The sequence below is a fragment of the Crocodylus siamensis genome, chromosome 5, assembly GCF_052110815.1.
Source record: "Crocodylus siamensis isolate JL-2025a chromosome 5, ASM5211081v1, whole genome shotgun sequence".
Classification (NCBI taxonomy): domain Eukaryota; kingdom Metazoa; phylum Chordata; order Crocodylia; family Crocodylidae; genus Crocodylus; species Crocodylus siamensis.
The window spans coordinates 23,123,617-23,140,876 of record NC_143399.1 but is presented as its reverse complement, the minus strand read 5'-3'; the positions used below and the strand labels follow the sequence as shown (position 1 = coordinate 23,140,876).

At 43.3% G+C, this 17,260-nt stretch overlaps 1 protein-coding gene across 1 annotated transcript in view; it reads left to right on the top strand.

The window, feature by feature from the left end:
* The window catches only part of PIGK (phosphatidylinositol glycan anchor biosynthesis class K), a 139,007-nt gene that overhangs the window by 14,439 nt on the left and 107,308 nt on the right, over positions 1 to 17,260 (top strand). The window contains exons 7-8 of the mRNA XM_090048494.1: positions 362 to 479; positions 2,731 to 2,841. Of these exons, the coding sequence (XP_089904620.1) occupies positions 362 to 479; positions 2,731 to 2,841 (229 nt within the window). The remainder of the gene's footprint in view (positions 1 to 361; positions 480 to 2,730; positions 2,842 to 17,260) is intronic.

Genomic DNA, 17,260 nt, shown 5'->3' with positions numbered 1-17,260 from the left:
TTCACTTGTCTGCTCAATTCTTGTTAACACAGCACAATTTGATAGTGAAGGATAGTAATGCCGTTTGTTTTCCTTCTTTCTTTATAATTGTGATTTAAAATGCAAACATTTTTCAAACTGTTTTAGTAATTGGATATTCATAAAGTTGCAACTCTCCCTTCTCCTGGAGGAGAAAATATTACAGCCACTTAAATGAGTTACTTGAATCAACAATTGCACGCACTTAATGTTAAATACAAAGTGCTCAAACTGTGCAGTCACTTGGATCTCTCCCAAATATTATGGTAACTACACAGTAAAATGTATGAATGAAATCACAGTCTGGGGCTGAATGAGCATGAACCTGTTTTATTTCTTTCAGGTACAATGAATTGCTGTTCATTATTGATACTTGTCAAGGAGCATCCATGTATGAACGATTTTATTCTCCTAATATAATGGCCTTGGCTAGTAGCCAAGTAGGAGAAGATTCACTTTCAGTAAGTATCTGTTTTGATATTTTCAGTGTTCAAGGGATCTAGGATGATGAGGCCTATTTGTCTCTCTGAAAATCTCCCTCAACTGCTTAAGTATATGAAGTTGTGCTCCAAATTATCACTTCCTTGAGTCATTAACATCTGTACTTTTCTCTTGTTCTGTTGTGTTGCCCCAAAGAATTAGGATGACATTAACCAAGCTAATCTAAGCACTGAGCTAGTATGTTTAATGCCTTTTTTTTTTAAAGCCAAACTGCACACATGAGTGTGATGTGGCTAGCATTGTTTCTGGCCACCCTTGGCTCTTCAGCTTGCCTGATGAGGTCTCCATTTCTAGCTGAGTTAATTGGGGACCACCTGTGGTATGAGTCTGGAGCAAGTCTTGAAGATCTCTTGCCTCTGGCACCATAGTGAAACTACTTGACCACTCTGTCAGAATGCCCCAGGGCCAGACTAATGCACATCACTCTCCTACTTGATGGTGAATCTTCCACTTCAAATGTAAAAAAAATGAATTAACACAATTAAGAAGTATCTTTGCAAGTATGTAACAATAGAAAAGTATGACTCGTTGTACAGAATATACTGTGTTTGAGGACAGATGTTAGTTGCCTTCCTTTCACCAGTGGTTGGCTTTAGCTGCCTTTTTTTGGACACAGGCTGAGAGAGGACACGTCTCAAAAGAATATTTTATTCAATAACTTGGTTAATGCTCAAAGGTGGTGAATACCCACAACCCGAGTAACATTAGTCAGGCCTGAAATATAAAGGGATAGTGGGGGAGAAGGATCCCTTTACATTTTGGTGGTGGTGTCCATGGTCAAGATGGAGATCTCCAGCGGCAGGTCAGGAAGTCTTTGAGGACAGACACAGGCAGAAGGTCTGGGGGAATGCTGGTGTGATGTGTAAGGGGGACATGCTGTATAAGAGCTTTCCCGCTGCCAGTGGAAGGTGAAATGTGCACTGTTCACTTTGCCTGCAGTACTTTGTGGCAGACCCTAAGAGGGGTGAGGGATCAGGGCTCTGATCACGTGCCTACCACAGGTGGTCCCCCTGTACCAGAAGCCAAGTGGTACTCACAGACCAGCAGGCTTTCCTCCCCATATCTTGATTCAGGAATACTACTAGCAGCATGCAAATGTAATTTGGCATTTGTGCATTAAGGAAAAAGGGGTTCCTTGTTTCCTGGCAAACACAGGACTAACCAGAGTATAATTTCAAAAGGTGAATATAATGCACAGTATATAGATTCATGTGTAAGTATATCCTTTCAGAGCTAGTAGTTTTCCTTGCATGCTGTTGATAATTTGATGAAGCATAAAAGGAGTATCCTGTTTACTTGAATCAAAGAATTAAAGATGATCCTCCAATAATTAGATTCTAGACATACAAATGTATAAATTTGTAATAATTTTTCTTGTCTAGGGTCTAATTTTTGGAGGGTTGTCTCAAGTTTGTTCCCCCCCGCAGCAGGAGAAAGAACAGGAGTGGGGAAGGCGGAGTGGGGGTTAAGTGGCCTGCCTCTTCCTGTTGTCACCTGGCCTTCCCCCCCCCAGTGTCTGTGCACCCCACACTTGCCACTGTGGTGCCTGTACCCTCTTCCCCCCACTGCACCTTGCATTCCTTCCATTTGTCCCCCCTCCCATTTCCCTTCCTGTACTTGTACCCTCTGTTTCCTGCCCCTTCCCTTGTTGTTTGCATCCCTAGCCACCTCTCTCTTCCCCCCCACCCCCCGATCACTTTTCCCTGCAGCTCAGACTCATGCTTGGGCTTTGCTCTAGCCAGGGGCAGGGAATATAAAGCAGATGCTGCCACTGGCACCAGCCCAGCCACACAGCAGTTTTAGCCCTGGCCCCAGAGATGCTGCTGTGTGGCAGGCTGGGGCCAGAGGCAGGACATGCTCTGTACTGGAATGGGACCCCAGGAGGAGCTGGAGCTGTGAGGCGAGGTAAGTGGCAGTGGGAAACAGAGGCTGCAGAGAGGGGAGGGGGCTGCAGCTGTGGCTCCAACTCTGATTCCGGGCTCAGGGTTGCAGCATTTGCTGCAGGAGCCTCCAACTTCCCCCAAAACGTATATTTGAATCTAAGACGAGGACCTTTTTCCCCCATGTTGATTGGGGGAAAAACCTTTTCGTAGTTTTGAGTAAATACAGTATACAGGCTTTACACTTACTGATGCTATTTTGCTGTGTTTCCATTGTCAAATACCATTTTCCCTTTACACTGTTCAGTGAGTATGTGTGTTTGTTTTTAAGCATCAGCCTGATCTTGGGATTGGAGTTCACCTTATGGACAGATACACGTTTTATGTCTTGGAGTTTCTGGAAGAAATTAATCCAGCTAGCCAGACAAATATGAATGACTTAGTAAGTAGCATATTGTATATTTTTTGATTTGCTAACTACTGTGTTCTTTAAATCAATCCATTTTGTCCATGGGATCTCTTCAATGTTCTTTTTCTTACCCTACACCTCAAAGAATTTGTTTGGTAGAATCACTGTAATTTGTCCCACAGTGTGAAAAAATGGATGCATTTGCAAGCTATCTGGATTCAGTACCTGGCACAGTGGTTGCTTTGCAGGTGTGGAAAAAGTCATTGGTATTTCCTTGGCAGAAATATTGGCAGAATATGTTGAAAATGCTAATCCTTCATTCAAAATCAGATGGACAGATCTCTACAGAGCCTCACTGATTGCCTTCCATATCTGCATAGGTGGAGAGTCAGCTTATAAAAATTCAATTCCATGTTTTAGGCTTTATATATAAAAAAAAAAAAAAAAAAGAAGCTGGATAAAATATAATGAAAAGTCTTTTTGACCTGCTAGGTATGTACCCCCTTGAGACACTACATCAAAAAGTAATTGGATTTTAGCAGCTCTTTCTGCTGGACAGGTCACGTACTCCTCATGGTAATGCATTATACTTTGGTGCCTTGCAGCTGTAAATTCTGACATGCTGTGTCAGTGACTGAAGAGCCAGCAGTGACCACGCATTAAATCTCCAATTCATTTAAGTAAAAAGGAGCAGCTGTTCAAAAGTTTTATGCCAATATCCGTCTATGGGAGTTAGTGTCAGCTTTGCTGTTAGAGGAGATGTAGTAGATTTCACATTAAGTAGCCCACGCTGACAGATTTTGTATTCGTACAGAGTTGATTCAGTGACTAACATGCAGACGTCTTTAATTCCAAAGGAATGAAATGCCATCAGCTGCATGATCCTGAGTTGTGGACCATTTCAAAACAAAACTTGTGTTGCAATAAGTACATAATTTTAAAATTATAGTTTAAATGAATTTGTTTGGATCATATAATCTGCAGTCTAGAGCAGGGGTCAGCAACCTGAAGCCCATCTGCTGGATCCAGCCCATGGAGCTCTTGAATCTGGCCCCTGTTATGTGGGGCTTCAGGAGCATTTAATGGTGGTCACTTCCTTCTGTGTCATGATGGGGAGAGGTGACAGCGGCAGCCAGGTCCTAGAGTCAGTTTGCCTCCAGTTGGATCTGGGTTTTTCTGGCTGACAGCCTGAAAAGTTTCTTAGGCTGCTGGTCTAGGAAATTAATTTTATAAGCCAAAGCATCCGAAACATGCATAACCATATGGGAAATGGTTCAGTTGGATATATTAATCCAGAGCTTGCAGACAACTTGGCAAATCTATATATAAATTCTCCTTCCTATATCTTCTTTTAATGGCTTGTTAAAATTGAAAGCCCTAAATAAGAAACCTGTGTAGTTTTTCTGTTGAATCATAGTTGCATGGCTCTTTTGATGGCCAAATTCAAACTAATATTCAGTCTGCTAGGGTCTCATCCATTCTAAATCTAAGGTTTTTCAGTGCACTGAGATAGTGTGATATATCCAGTTATTACTTCAGAGATAAGTGTACTTTCATAATGCACAGTACCTCACTGTTACAGAAAAACAAAGTGGCATGATTTGCACTGAGAATATGTTATATTAACTTGAGATATAACATGCTGGAGTTTCAGTGAACTTAGGTTCCAGTAGCTTAAGTCACATTCCCCCCAGAGCTTTATCTTTAAGGTTCCCTAAGCTGTACAGCAGCCCTGGTAAAATAATCAATTCATATACTTTGTGAGCAGTTAAATGGAATACTTTGTCAGCAAGAGAAACATACTGTTAGTAACCTGTTGCATGTGTGTTGTCCCTTTCTTAAAAGCAAACACTTAGTGCCTAGGCCTGATTTTTAATTTTATGATTATAGAAAAATGTTTCAGTACCTGTTAAATAGATTAACAGGGGTTGTTAGGTCTCATAAAAGATTGTAAAATGTAGGGGATCATCATTCAAAGGTACATTTTCCTTGAGATCACTCAGGAATATGTTCTTGGCCCAGTTCTAATCAATATTTTTATTTAGGGCATAGAACAAAGCATAAAGTTATTGTTGAATCATAAAATGTGCTCATAACAATGAAATTGTTGGAGGCACACGTAATGACAGGTCCATTAGATCTTCATATATCTTAGTGAAATGGATTGCTTGGGAAGGTGGAAGTGCTTGAATTTAATTTTAATACAGTCACACACAAGGTTTTTTGGTAAAGTTTATAGGATGGCCACAATAGAATGTATCAATAGAAAATAGTAACACTGGAAGACTGACACTGAAAAGATCTAGGGGCCATAGCGTATAACCTAGTGAATGTGAGCTTCCTAGTGGAGTGCTATGGTTACAAGAGCAAATATGGTTCTGTGATGCATGTAATAAGGAAAGTATCAAGTAGAACTATCAAGGTGGTATTTCTGAGATAATGAACAGAATTCTGTGTCCAGATTTGATGTCCACATTTCAGAAAGGGTGCTGAAAAATTGCAAAAGGTTTCAAAAATATTTACAAGAGTAATATGATGCACAGGAAATATGTTTTCAAGTAAAAAGCTTTAGGAAGCTCAGTGTATTTAGCTTATTACAGAAAAGATAAAAAGACGACTTGAACACAGTCTGTAAATATCAATTTGAGGAGAAGGAATCTGATGATATAAAATTTTAATGTAGGACGCCCAATGGCTAGAAGCTGAGGCTAGATAAATTTCAGTTAGCCATCAGGTGCAGTTACCTTTACTGTTAAGAACGTGATAATTAGAGTGATTTCCAGAAGTATATGTTGGATTCTGTGCCGCGTGAAGCCTTTAAATTAAAGGTTGCACGTCTTTCTAAAAGACACTGTAGTTCAAGGGTTGGGTATTTGATGGATCAAGAGTACTTGGTCATTTGACTAGCCAAATTTTGTCAAATAATTGTCAAGTATTTTAGGGATTAATTTATTAGAACGGTAAAGAGATACTTTAGTCTTCAGTAGGTTAGATACTTACGCTGCCTTACAAAAAACCAAATTAGTTAATTGTGAAACATTAAATTCTAAAAAACGGTAATGAATTACTATAACAAACAGTGTTCAGCAAGTGTAAATGTGAATGATATTCCAGACTGAACAGTTCTTTTTCTTGGTTTTTATCTTGGAACCCCAGGGTGAGCCTAAAGAATTATTAAAGAAAGAGAGAGAAAACTCATACCAATTATTTAAACAAAAGTCAGCTTCCTGTGCTGCTGGTTTTGTTTCCTCTCAGCACAGAGTAGTTTCTGCAACCCTAAGTGGCTTAATGGGCAGGGGAGGTTAGGGAAAGGAGGCTGAAAGAGTTCAGAAGAGAGTTCAGGAAAGAGTTCAGAAGCACCTGCTCCTAAATGGTGGAAACACCATGTATCTGGTTCATGAAGGCAGTTTTCCTTAAGCTTTCTTGGGGATAACTGTTCTTCTGGAGTAGTTTAGTACCTGCCGAGGTGGAAGGGCTTAAAGCCCACTCTATGGAAATGGGAGGCTCTTCCCTAGCTTGTTCCTGCGACCATATGAAGGCAGGTGAAGCTTGGGGGCATCTGAGCCCCAGGCCATAGGCCTTGGGCCTGCACATACGATGCCCACCAAGAGACTTTGGAAATATCTGAGGCCCCTGGTGGGGTTAGAGGATGTTAGCCAATTGTGGAGTCATTTGTGGTTCTGGAGTGACTCACAGGTTTGGACTTGATTTGGCTGATTTGCCTTGGAACATGAAAAATTTATTTTAAAAAAAAGAAGTCGTTAAATAGGTTGGCTTTGTTGTCTGGTGTGACGACCAAATTTCCTAGCGTGTCCTGCAGGGGCCCCACATTACCTAGTACCTTCTTTTTGCCCCCTATATATTTAAAAAAGGACTTCTTGTTGTCCTTGATCTGGGCAGCTAGTCCCAGTTCCATCTCCGCCTTGGCCTTCGTGACTGCCCCCTGCATCCCCTCTCAGGTGCCTCCTTTCCATGGCCTCCTCCAACCCTTAGCCACTGCCTGATCCATTGAGTGGAGGACCACCTGTTTGGGGCATCAACTTGATTAGAGCCCCCCCTCTCCCCCCAAAAAATACCCAGTAATGGGTTAGCTTCGCCCTGGGCCGAGTTCATTAAGTCTACAAAAAAAAAAAGGAAAGTGTGCGTTGCAACTGATCATAGAATCATAGAAGTAGGGTTGGAAGAGACCTTGTAGATCTTCAAGTCCGACCCCCTGCCTGGGCAGGAGAAAAAACTGGACTCAAATGATCCCAGCTAGGTAGGCATCTAGCCTCCTCTTAAAGACCCCCAGTGTAGGAGCCAGCACCACTTCCCTTGGAACTTGGTTCCAGCTCCTAGCTGCCCTGACTGTGAAGTAGTTCTTATGGATGTCTAATCTAAACCTACTCTCCAGCAACTTATGTCCATTATTCCTTGTTATGCCGGGGGGTGCTAGGGGAAACAAGGTCTCTCCCAAACCCTGCTGGTCCCCCCTAGTGAGTTTATAGACTGTCACGTGGTCCCCCCTCAGCCTTCTCTTGTGAAGGTTGAACAGGTTCAGGTCCTGCAGTCTCTCATTGTAGGGTCTGCCCTGTAGTCCCCGGATCATGTGGGTGGCCCTCTTCTGGACCCTTTCAATGTTGTCCACATCCTTCCTGAAGTGGGGCGCACAGAACTGGACACAGTACTCCAGCTGTGGCCTGACCAGTGTTGCATAGAGGGGGAGGATCACCTCCTTGGGCCTGCTGAAGATGCACCTGTGGATGCACGACAAGGTCCAGTTAGCCCTTCCAACCATGAGCTCGCATTGTTGGCCCATGTTCATCTTGGAGTCAGTAATGACTCCAAAATCCCTTTCTGCCTCCATGCTCTCAAGAAGGGAGTTTCTCATCTTATAAGTGTGCTGCTAGTTACTACTGCCCAAGTGCAGCACCATGCACTTGTCAGTATTGAAGCGCATCGTGTTTTTGCTAGCCCACTCCTGCAACCTATCCAAGTCTTGCTGCAGTCTTTCCCTCCCTACTAGCATGCTCACCTCGCCCCAAATTTGGTATCATCACTGAATTTAACCAGGGTGGTTTTCACCCCGTCGTCCAAATCGCTGGTAAAGAAATTGAACAGCGCAGGCCCAAGGACCGAGCCCTGGGGGACTCTGCTGCCCACTTCCCCCCAGGTCAAATATGACCTGTCCACCACCACCCTCTGAGTGCGAGCCTTCAGCCAATCTGCAATCCATCTGACTGTGATCTGCCTCCTTGCTGCAGCACTGTTGGCCTCCTCTGTCTGATTATTGTCTGAGCCCACTTGCTGTGGTCTGCCTCCTGTTTCCTCTTCATCATCTTTGTCCAGGAGTTAGGTTCCTCCTATGCCTCCTCTTTGGTTTGGGGCCAGGCTCCTTAGTGAGAGCATCTGATCACCTGACCCTTGAACTTCCATCTTGGGTTCTCTGCTCTCACCTGTGCCAGGCGGCTCTCTGCCTCCTGTCCTGGCAACCTGCCAGTGAGCCCTGACGATGCCCATGTCCTGCAGAGGCAGGAAAGGAAGGTGCATGTGTGTTGTAGAAGGGCCGGTGGAGGCCTGTAGTATGTGTTGCAGGGAATGGGATGGGATGGGGACATCGTCACCCAAAGTGGGGATTGGAGATGGAGCTAGGAAAAAGGGAGGGGTGCATTGGGGGTGGTTGTAAAGGAAAGCCCAAGTGCCCCAATCCCTTTAGTAATGGGATGGGGGCCCCATTATAAGCATACTTTTATATTTTAATAGAAAAAAATAAATATAAAATGAGCAGCCTCCTGACTTTTTTGAGTCTGAATGTGAGGATGGGAGATATCCTTTCTTTGAGAATATTTGATTTAAGGTTAATTGCTCTTGTCTTCGCCTGTCTCAACTAAGCTGAGCCATGGGTTCCATAATTTTTTTTTCTCAGAAACTGTACTCTATTCATACCTAATATATAAGAGCAATATAGCAACTTCAGGTGCTCCTCCACCCTGCCTATGAAACTCTCCCTAACTATTCTTCTTAGAACAGCTCCCCCTCAGATGGACCTGAGCTCCTGACACCACAGTCTTGTAGAGAATAAAACATCTTTCCTTGTTGTCCACTCCACCTACACCCCACCTGTTACTGCCTGTCTTGTGTTGCTAAGGGATGTAATGTAAATCTGTATAAATAACTGTTTTTTCAGTGTTATTACAGTTCTGAAAAATTAAAAAAAAAAGTTTTGGTGGAACAAAGTGATTTCTTCAGCCTAAAAAGATTATTTTACTAATTTACTAAAGAGGGATTTAAGCTTGGTTCAGCAGGCGATAGAGGCAAAGGCATGCAAGCCAATAAAAAACAGGTAAAGATCTAGGACCAGGAGAAAATGGAAAACCCAAATAAAATCATGAGGGAAGTTGTTAGAGTTATCCAAGTGCAAGAAGCCTGAGGAGTAAGTAGGACAAACCTGAAGTCCTTGTATGTAAGAGCATAAGAGCTGCCATTTACTGTGTGAGCCCATCTTACCTAGTATCCTGTGCCATCATAGTATGCTGTAAGGAAAAGCGAATGGGGTAGGACCAGGGGTTTCTCCACTCTTTTTCCACTTGCAGCCTCCAGCATTATGGTCTGGGACGTTCTGATTCAGAGTTTGTACCCCTAACTCCTATTCTCAATAGCTACTGATGCACCTTTCCTCCAAGAAGATAGCACTATTTCATGCGTTAGGGGATTGATTCTGCAAGACTCTGGCTCTAGACTACTGGATGCAAAGGATCAACAAAGTGATCATAGGTGTTGGACCCTGGCTTCTGACTCCAGCAGACACCATCATGTATAGTCCTTGATCAGGATTATGCACTGAGCCCACCTGGATGGTACCTGAGCTCGGATTAGCTCAATTCTTAGATTATGAACATGAGAAATGGATTGGGAGTTGAAAAAGTAGAAAAGGTTGTTTTTATGCACACACACATGCACATATACTTTGTGTACTTAGGAAACATTTGTACCAAATCTACTGTAAAACTGTGTTCAATTATAAATCACTGTTTTGTTTTACCAACCAGTAAAAATGCACCTTTCTTTAAGAAAAATACCAAAAAAATATACAATGGGAAACTTGATAAAAATTAGTGACTTAAATTGGGTTTTTGGCTAGCTGGTTTTTGATATAAAACAGTGATTTCAATTGACTTGATTTAAATAAATTCACTCTGAATCTCAAGGAGAACTTCCTGTTAAGCATGGGCATAGAATTACTGGGCGGGAGAGATGCTTGATTTAGCACTTGGGATTTTTAAGTGGAGGTTAGGCAAATGTGTGTTTAGGATGGTTTAGGTAGGGTTGATCCTGCTTTAAGGTGAGGGCTGGATTAGACACAATCTCTTGAAATCACTTTTATCCCTATTTGTCTGAGTCTATTGAACTTTTAAAAAATATTTTAGGTACATGGACAATTTTTTTCTAAAGGAACTGTAATTTTGAACAGAAAAAAATAAAACTTCAGTTTCACAATGTTAAGACAATGGCTGCTTGCAGATGTTTAAAAAACAAAAACAAACAAACAAACCGAGCGGTGCTTTACTTTAAACTCCATTTGCTCCCATGCCGAGCCCAGCAATTGCCTAAGAGAGGCAGCACATTAGTTGGACCTGGCCCACCTGATGTCTGTATAGATCGGGCGCTTTAGTGGGGCTTTTTTGGTGCTTTTGTCTAATAGCTGATTGACTCAGCTATTAGATAAAAGTGCCAAAAGGCCCTGCTGAAGTGCCTGATCTATACAGATGCTGCAGGGTTGGGTCAAAGTAATGTGCTCTTTCTTTCAGTGAAGCGCTTTTAACATCTACAAGCAGCCAGTGGTTTTATTTCTGCACTGTTGTTTTAGGGCCCACTCCCTTTTTATTTATTTATTTATTTATTTAGACCTGGTTCAGCAAAATCAACAAATTAATTGATGCATTTTAGTTGACCTCCATGTCCTGTCACTGAGCTCTGATGCAGCAGCTGTGCGGTCTGTCCCTTTTCATAGTGCTGCTCCCTGTGCTTTGTAGCTGGCATTAGCACAATTAGAGTGGCATGATATTCTCCTGTCCCTCGGGGCCACTTTGTAGACCTTGCTACAGCCAGTTTTGATTATTTAACCCTGCAGTGCTGTTTTGCAGTTTAAAGTAGGGTTTTGTTTCATTTTGTTTTAAATTGGAGGTTTCCCCTCCTTCCTCTTGGACTTTGTGCTAAACTGTAAAACCTCCCCACAAAACAACTTACATGTACATACCCTATTTTAGTGTTAATTTAAATTAATATATTTTGTAGCAATATTTTAAAATAATAAACAGAATAGTCAATAAAAAATAAGATCTTTAAAATTTAATATCTTCTTAATTCTTTTGAAATTAGCAAATATTTGCATATGTAGAATTCTTTTTTAATTTTTTTAAAATGCTTATTTGAAGTCTTGGAGAATTTTTAAGAAGTTTTCACATAAATTGATTTTGGTCAGATTTTGGCTATGTAGCTTTTTGACTTGTGCACAGTAGGAGCATTTGTGGAATGACTGATATATACCACAGGCTAGCAGCTAACTAAGAAGCGTTTCTCTACAGACTGTTTTAAAACTTACACCTTAGATCTATGATAGATGGCATTTATTTTACATAATGATTAAACCCATGTCCAACTTAGAAAAGGGAGTGGAACAGTGTTACAGTTTGCTTTATAACTTTAACTCTGACACATCTGAATAGATTTTTATAAATTAAACATTTTTGTCCGGATTAGAGAAATAAACATTTCTATAACTTGCCATTGAAAAAATACACTATTTGATTATATTGTTTCTTATAGGAAGGGGGGAATGATTTATTTTCAGTTATCTTTTTTTTCTTGCTGATGAGACTCCTTACCAAAAAGATGTTTTAGGATTTTTTTTTTTTAAGTAATTTTCCACAGTGGAGAGGGTGTGTAAAACTTGATAAAATCTTAAGACTGTTCTGTTTTGTTTATAAGTTTATAAAATCTGTTCAGTTCATATTCTCAAAGTACTGGAGAATATTTTATTCCTCCTGTACTGTCCTATTTTGTGCCAACTTTCCATAGTTTAGTATGAGGGTAGCATAACTTCACCCTTATTAAGGATGTGCAGACATTTTGAAATATCTGTGTTGGCAGGGAGCAAGGATAAGCAGGCTAGATTTGGTCTGGAACTTATCAACACTTACTGTCATCCAAATGCATTACTAACAAGTCATGGATTTATAGTACATCAACTCTTCCTCTATTGCTGTCTGCATTTAGCATTAATAATGGTCCTTCTCCTGGTTTGATGGTTGTCCTTGCTCTTATTAGAAAGAAGTCTAGGCTTAGAAACAAAGCAGTGTCAGTCTTGACCCCTAGCAGATGTTACACCTAAGACATAATTAATCGCATCATAAATAATAATCCAGCCCACATTCGGGCAGTTAATGGCATGCCAAATGAAGAAACCAGCCACAAAAATATTCCACAAAATAAGCATGCTATTTATGTGGCTGGTTTCTGTTGTGCCTTACATTGAATGTGTACCGTGATAGCGCTGATTGACAGCTCCCCTTGTATTGCAGCCTGACACAGTTTTCAGGGTCCTAAGTTGAGGGGTACTCAGTAGCTGGGCCAGGGACATGAGGCATTGCAGAGCTCCTCATGACCCATTATTAGTGTTTGCCTTGCCCCAGAGCTTCCAGGGAGCAGTGGAGCAAGGCATTTGACACATCCTGACCCATGGTGACCCTGGGACTGGGGAGAAGTTTCCTGATCCTGGGGTCCCCATGCACCAGGACCTTCAAAAATTGTGTGCACAGCTGGGTTGCACACAGTTTTCTAACATCCCAGTGCATGGGCCTCTGGGACTGGCTGCATTGCGGTCTCAGGACTGGGACCCAGAATCTGTGGATTGTGATTCCTAGGTCTAGATCTGCACTGGAATCTTGAACTAGCTCCAGTGTAGTCCCACGGCTGAGATGCCATGGAACTGGCTCCAGTGCATTCCCATGGTTGAAACTGAGCCTGATTGTTGGGACAATGCCATAGCTGTGAATCTAGTACAGTCCTGAGCCTGAGATTGACAATCAGCTGACAGTTGGTCCCAGCCCCAGGACTGTACAAGTTCACGCTGGGCTGCAAGGGGAACTTGGGTTCATGATCCTGGGCTCCCCCTGCCCTGGCAAGTAGTAATGGTGCTGCCCTGGCAAGTAGTAATGGTGTAATTGGGATCTGATCCCAGATCCCAGAATTGTGCTTCTTATCATGCATGTGTGGCATGGCAAGAGGCATGATTGTTGGGGTCAGAAGCCATCATGCCATTAAATAAACTTGTGGCAAGGGTCTAGCAGTCATCTGGAATGAGAAATAGGTGAGTCTTGTTGCTTCCTCTGTGGATTCCTGCAATGGATGAAAGGAAAAACCAGAATCCATTTCAAGGACAGTAGGCAGCACTGGGACCTGAATAGCCAGCCATCTGAGAGAGAGCAATGTCCAGAGGATCTGAAAGGAACTGTGGGGCAATATGTCCAGACAGGAATAGGACTAAGTTATAGTAGAACCTGAAGTTTACATTGGAGTGTCCCACTGCAAAGGACTAGAGGTGCACTGATACATCCGTCTGATATCAGATCGGCACCCATATAAAGAAAATTGGCTGTATCAGAAATTGGCCTGATGTGACTGATAATGTGGCCAATAAATGACCCATACATGCGTACAACTGCAGTGCATCATGTAGGTGGCAAGGAGCACAGCCTGGCAGTATGGAGAGTTGTGTGCAGCTGGTAAGTCTATTGTGGTGGAAGGGGAGGGGGATGGGAAGGGGCATGGTGGGGCAGATCAGGGCCCCTGTGGTGAGGGAGGGATTGGGTTTGGGGCTCAACTGGGGGGTAGGGGGAATGGAGGGGGGGGTGCCCGCAGATCGGCATGGGATGCAGGTGGGGTGGGGCCAGGGCCAGAGCTGTGCTGTGCTCTTCCTGGTGGGTTGGGGGGCCGGGGGGCTGGGCCAGGTTGCATTTGGGGCAGGAGGCAGTGGCACTGGGGGTGGGGGGGCGGCTATTGCAAATTTTGGGGTAGCTGCACTCCCCCCTCCCCAGTACTGTCACCACCTGGCTTGAGTGTAGCCTGGCCCAGTCCCAGCCCGCAGCAGCAGCCTGCCCCATGCAGATCCAGGGGCACATGGCCCCCCCACTCTCCTGGGATGTGATCAGCAGTGGGAGCTACCCCCACCCTCCCCATGCATCCCAGGTGAGCTGTCTCAGTTCTGTGCCCCACTGGGCAGCACCTGCCCCAGCCCCGCTCCCTCCCTTACGGCGGGGGTGTTGATCTGCCCCCATGTCCCTTCCCTCCCCACCCCCCCCTTCCTCCAAAACAGACTTACCAGCTGCATGCAGCTCTCGGTCTGTATCAGAAATTGGATCGGTATTGGCTGATATGCCTCCTTAAAAATTGGCTATCGGTATCAGCCAGAAAAATCTATATCGGTGCATTCCTACAAAGGACCATTGCCATCTAATTACATGATTCTTAACCATGGTTTTGTTACCAAGGGATCCTTTTAGGGGTGCCACAGGGTGCTAAACAATAATGCCTGTAGGTGTGCAAAAATCTACCCACAATTCACAAGATGATAAATCCAAAGATTTCAATTAGGAATCCATAGCATCAAAAATATTCTGACCTGTTGTGATCATTCTGAGTGCTTTGCAACAGAAGAATTGCTCTGAATTTATAAATTCCCTTTGAAAGTTTTTAGACTTCTCATTGGCATGATTTTAAGCATGCTGAAATTTAACAGTATTGATTTGAAGTAATTCAGTTGAGAGATTTGACTTTCTCAAATTCCCAACATTATTTCTTGGAATAGTTGCTGTTTCCCACCCTTGTTTACATACATGAGCTTTTGCCTGGAAACTAATGAGTATGACAAGTGAGTTATTCATTTGCTCATTATGTTTGCAGCCACCTATTCCTTCTGGCACCTCTAACTCTTCCAGCTTTTATATTCTAGACTGATATCAAAATGTCAGTGAAGAGTTTTGCCAACCCATGAAGCCCAGGAAGCAAAACTATTCCTAGAAATTTAAAAACGGAATTTTATTATGGCAGACAGAGCCGAATGTTGGTAATGTGACTTTGACTAAAATTTATACTTCTGCAAGTAAAATGTGTTTACATAATCAGATAAGTGAAGCAGTTGAGTTATTGCTAATTTAACTTTAACCCTTTCTCATTTAGTAGCAGCAAGCTAGTTGTGGTTTGTTAGATAGTGCATAGTCCTTAGTGTTTATTGGTTTTGTGGCCTACAGGCTGGCGTGCTAGTGGAATACAGAGAAGGGCTGCTCTCTCAACTTCCCTGGAAACTTCTGGAGTGGTACAACTACTTGCTGCAGAAGGGTGGGTCGATTTGCATCTCGTAAACTAACTAAATCAGAAAGATATAGTACAAGCATTTGTAAGCAGAGGAATTACTTTCTTCAGATGCTGTGAAGGGACTGTAGGAAGAAGATCTCCTAAATAGAAGGGAGTGACTAGAATACAAAGGGTAGGGAAGTGGGGGAGGAAAAAAAAAAAAAGAGTACTGCTCTGAGAGGCCAACTAGGTAGGAGAGAAAAAAGTAGTTAATCCACTGAGGGGCACAGGGGTTCTAAAACTGAGCCAAGTAATGGGATAAGAATCTGTAGTCTTGATTTACTTCAGATTATACTTAAAGTCTGGTCTGTGGGTGATTTTTGTTCTGCAGTTTCTTGTTCAAGTTCATTTTTAAAGTATTGGTGTCTTAAAACAGCCGCTCCGAGGTCTGTGATGGACTGTCCAGGGAAGCTAGTGTTCTGCCACTTGCAGTAAAGTTGCTGTTGTTCCCAAAGAAGCTTTGCCTTGAATGTTTGAAACTATATATGTATTAGCACAGTTGCTTGGACAGATTTCATTCATTCATAAAATGAGTGCGTTGAGGGAGAAGGGGAGGATTTTTACCTTGTCAGTTTTTCTAGGAGTAAAATGAAGGTATTTGTCATGACTTTCACTACAAAGAAAGCAGTTCAGTAGGCCTTCAGATAAAAGAGTTGTTGCCACTGTGTGTCTTCAGTACCAAACATAAAGAGGAATTGTAAGTAGCTTTTGCTCTGAGGTCTTTGAAGATATTTGCAGTGGAATTGACTTTGATTAAGAAACCTTTGACACCAGGTTTGAAATTCAGTTGGGGGCTAATATATAAAGGCTAGAGTATCAGTCTTCAAAAACGTCATTGTAGTTTGTTGAATCATTTATATCTTCTATTTGTTTTCTTACTAATGTAATAGAGATACAAGATTGCTAAAAAGAAGTATAACTTTCCTGGTACAATGGCGTAGTAGTATAGTGGTGGCACGGGAGGCTAACATCTGAAATACTTCATAGAAAAAAATGACTCCCCATGCCTAAAGAAGGGTGACTGTGCCCGAAAGCTTGCCAATTTTTTTTTTCATAGTTTCTAGGGTCGGAAGGGACCTGAGCAGATCATCTAGTCCGACCCCCTGCCATGGCAGGAAAGAGTACTGGGGTCAAACGACCCCAGCAAGATGTGCATCTAACCTCCTCTTAAACACCCCCAGGGTAGGAGCCTGCACCACTTCTCTTGGAAGCTGGTTCCAGACCCTAGCCGCCCTGACCGTGAAGTAGCGCCTCCTGATATCTAACCTAAACCTACCCTCTGCCAGCTTGTGACCGTTATTCCTGGTCACTCCTGGCGGTGCTCAGGGAAACAGTGACTTTCCCAATGCCTGCTGATCCCCCCCTGACTAGTTTATAACAGGCCACAAGATCCCCCCTCAGCCTTCTCTTTTGGAGGCTGAACAGGTTCAGGTCCTGCAGCTTGTCCTCATAGGGCCTGCCCTGCTGTCCCCTGATCATGTGAGTGGCCCTCCTCTGGACCCTCTCCATGCTGTCGACATCCCTCTTGAAATGTGGCGTCCAGAACTGGATGCAATACTCCAGCTGCGGCCTGACCAGTGCTGCATAGAGGGGGAGGATCACCTCCTTCGACCTGCTCGAGATGCATCTGTGGATGCATGCCAAGGTGCGGTTGGCCTTCCCGACTGCATCCCCACACTGCCGACCCATGTTCATCTTGGAGTCAGTGATGACCCCCAGATCCCTTTCCGCTTCCGTGCTGACAAGAGGGGAGTTCCCCAGCCTGTAGGTATGGTGCTGGTTGTTCCTCCCCAGGTGCATCACCTTGCACTCGTCTGTGTTGAAGCCCATCCTATTCTCATCCGCCCACCCTTGTAACCTGTCTAGGTCTGATTGTAGCCTGTTGCATCCTTCCAATGTGCCCACGTCCCCCCATATCTTAGTGTCATCAGCAAATTTGAACAGGGTGCTTTTTACCCCCTCATCCAAATCGCTGATGAAGATGTTGAACAGTGTGGGCCCGAGGACGGAGCCCTGCGGAACCCCACTGCCCACGTCCTTCCAGGTTGAGAAGGACCCATCC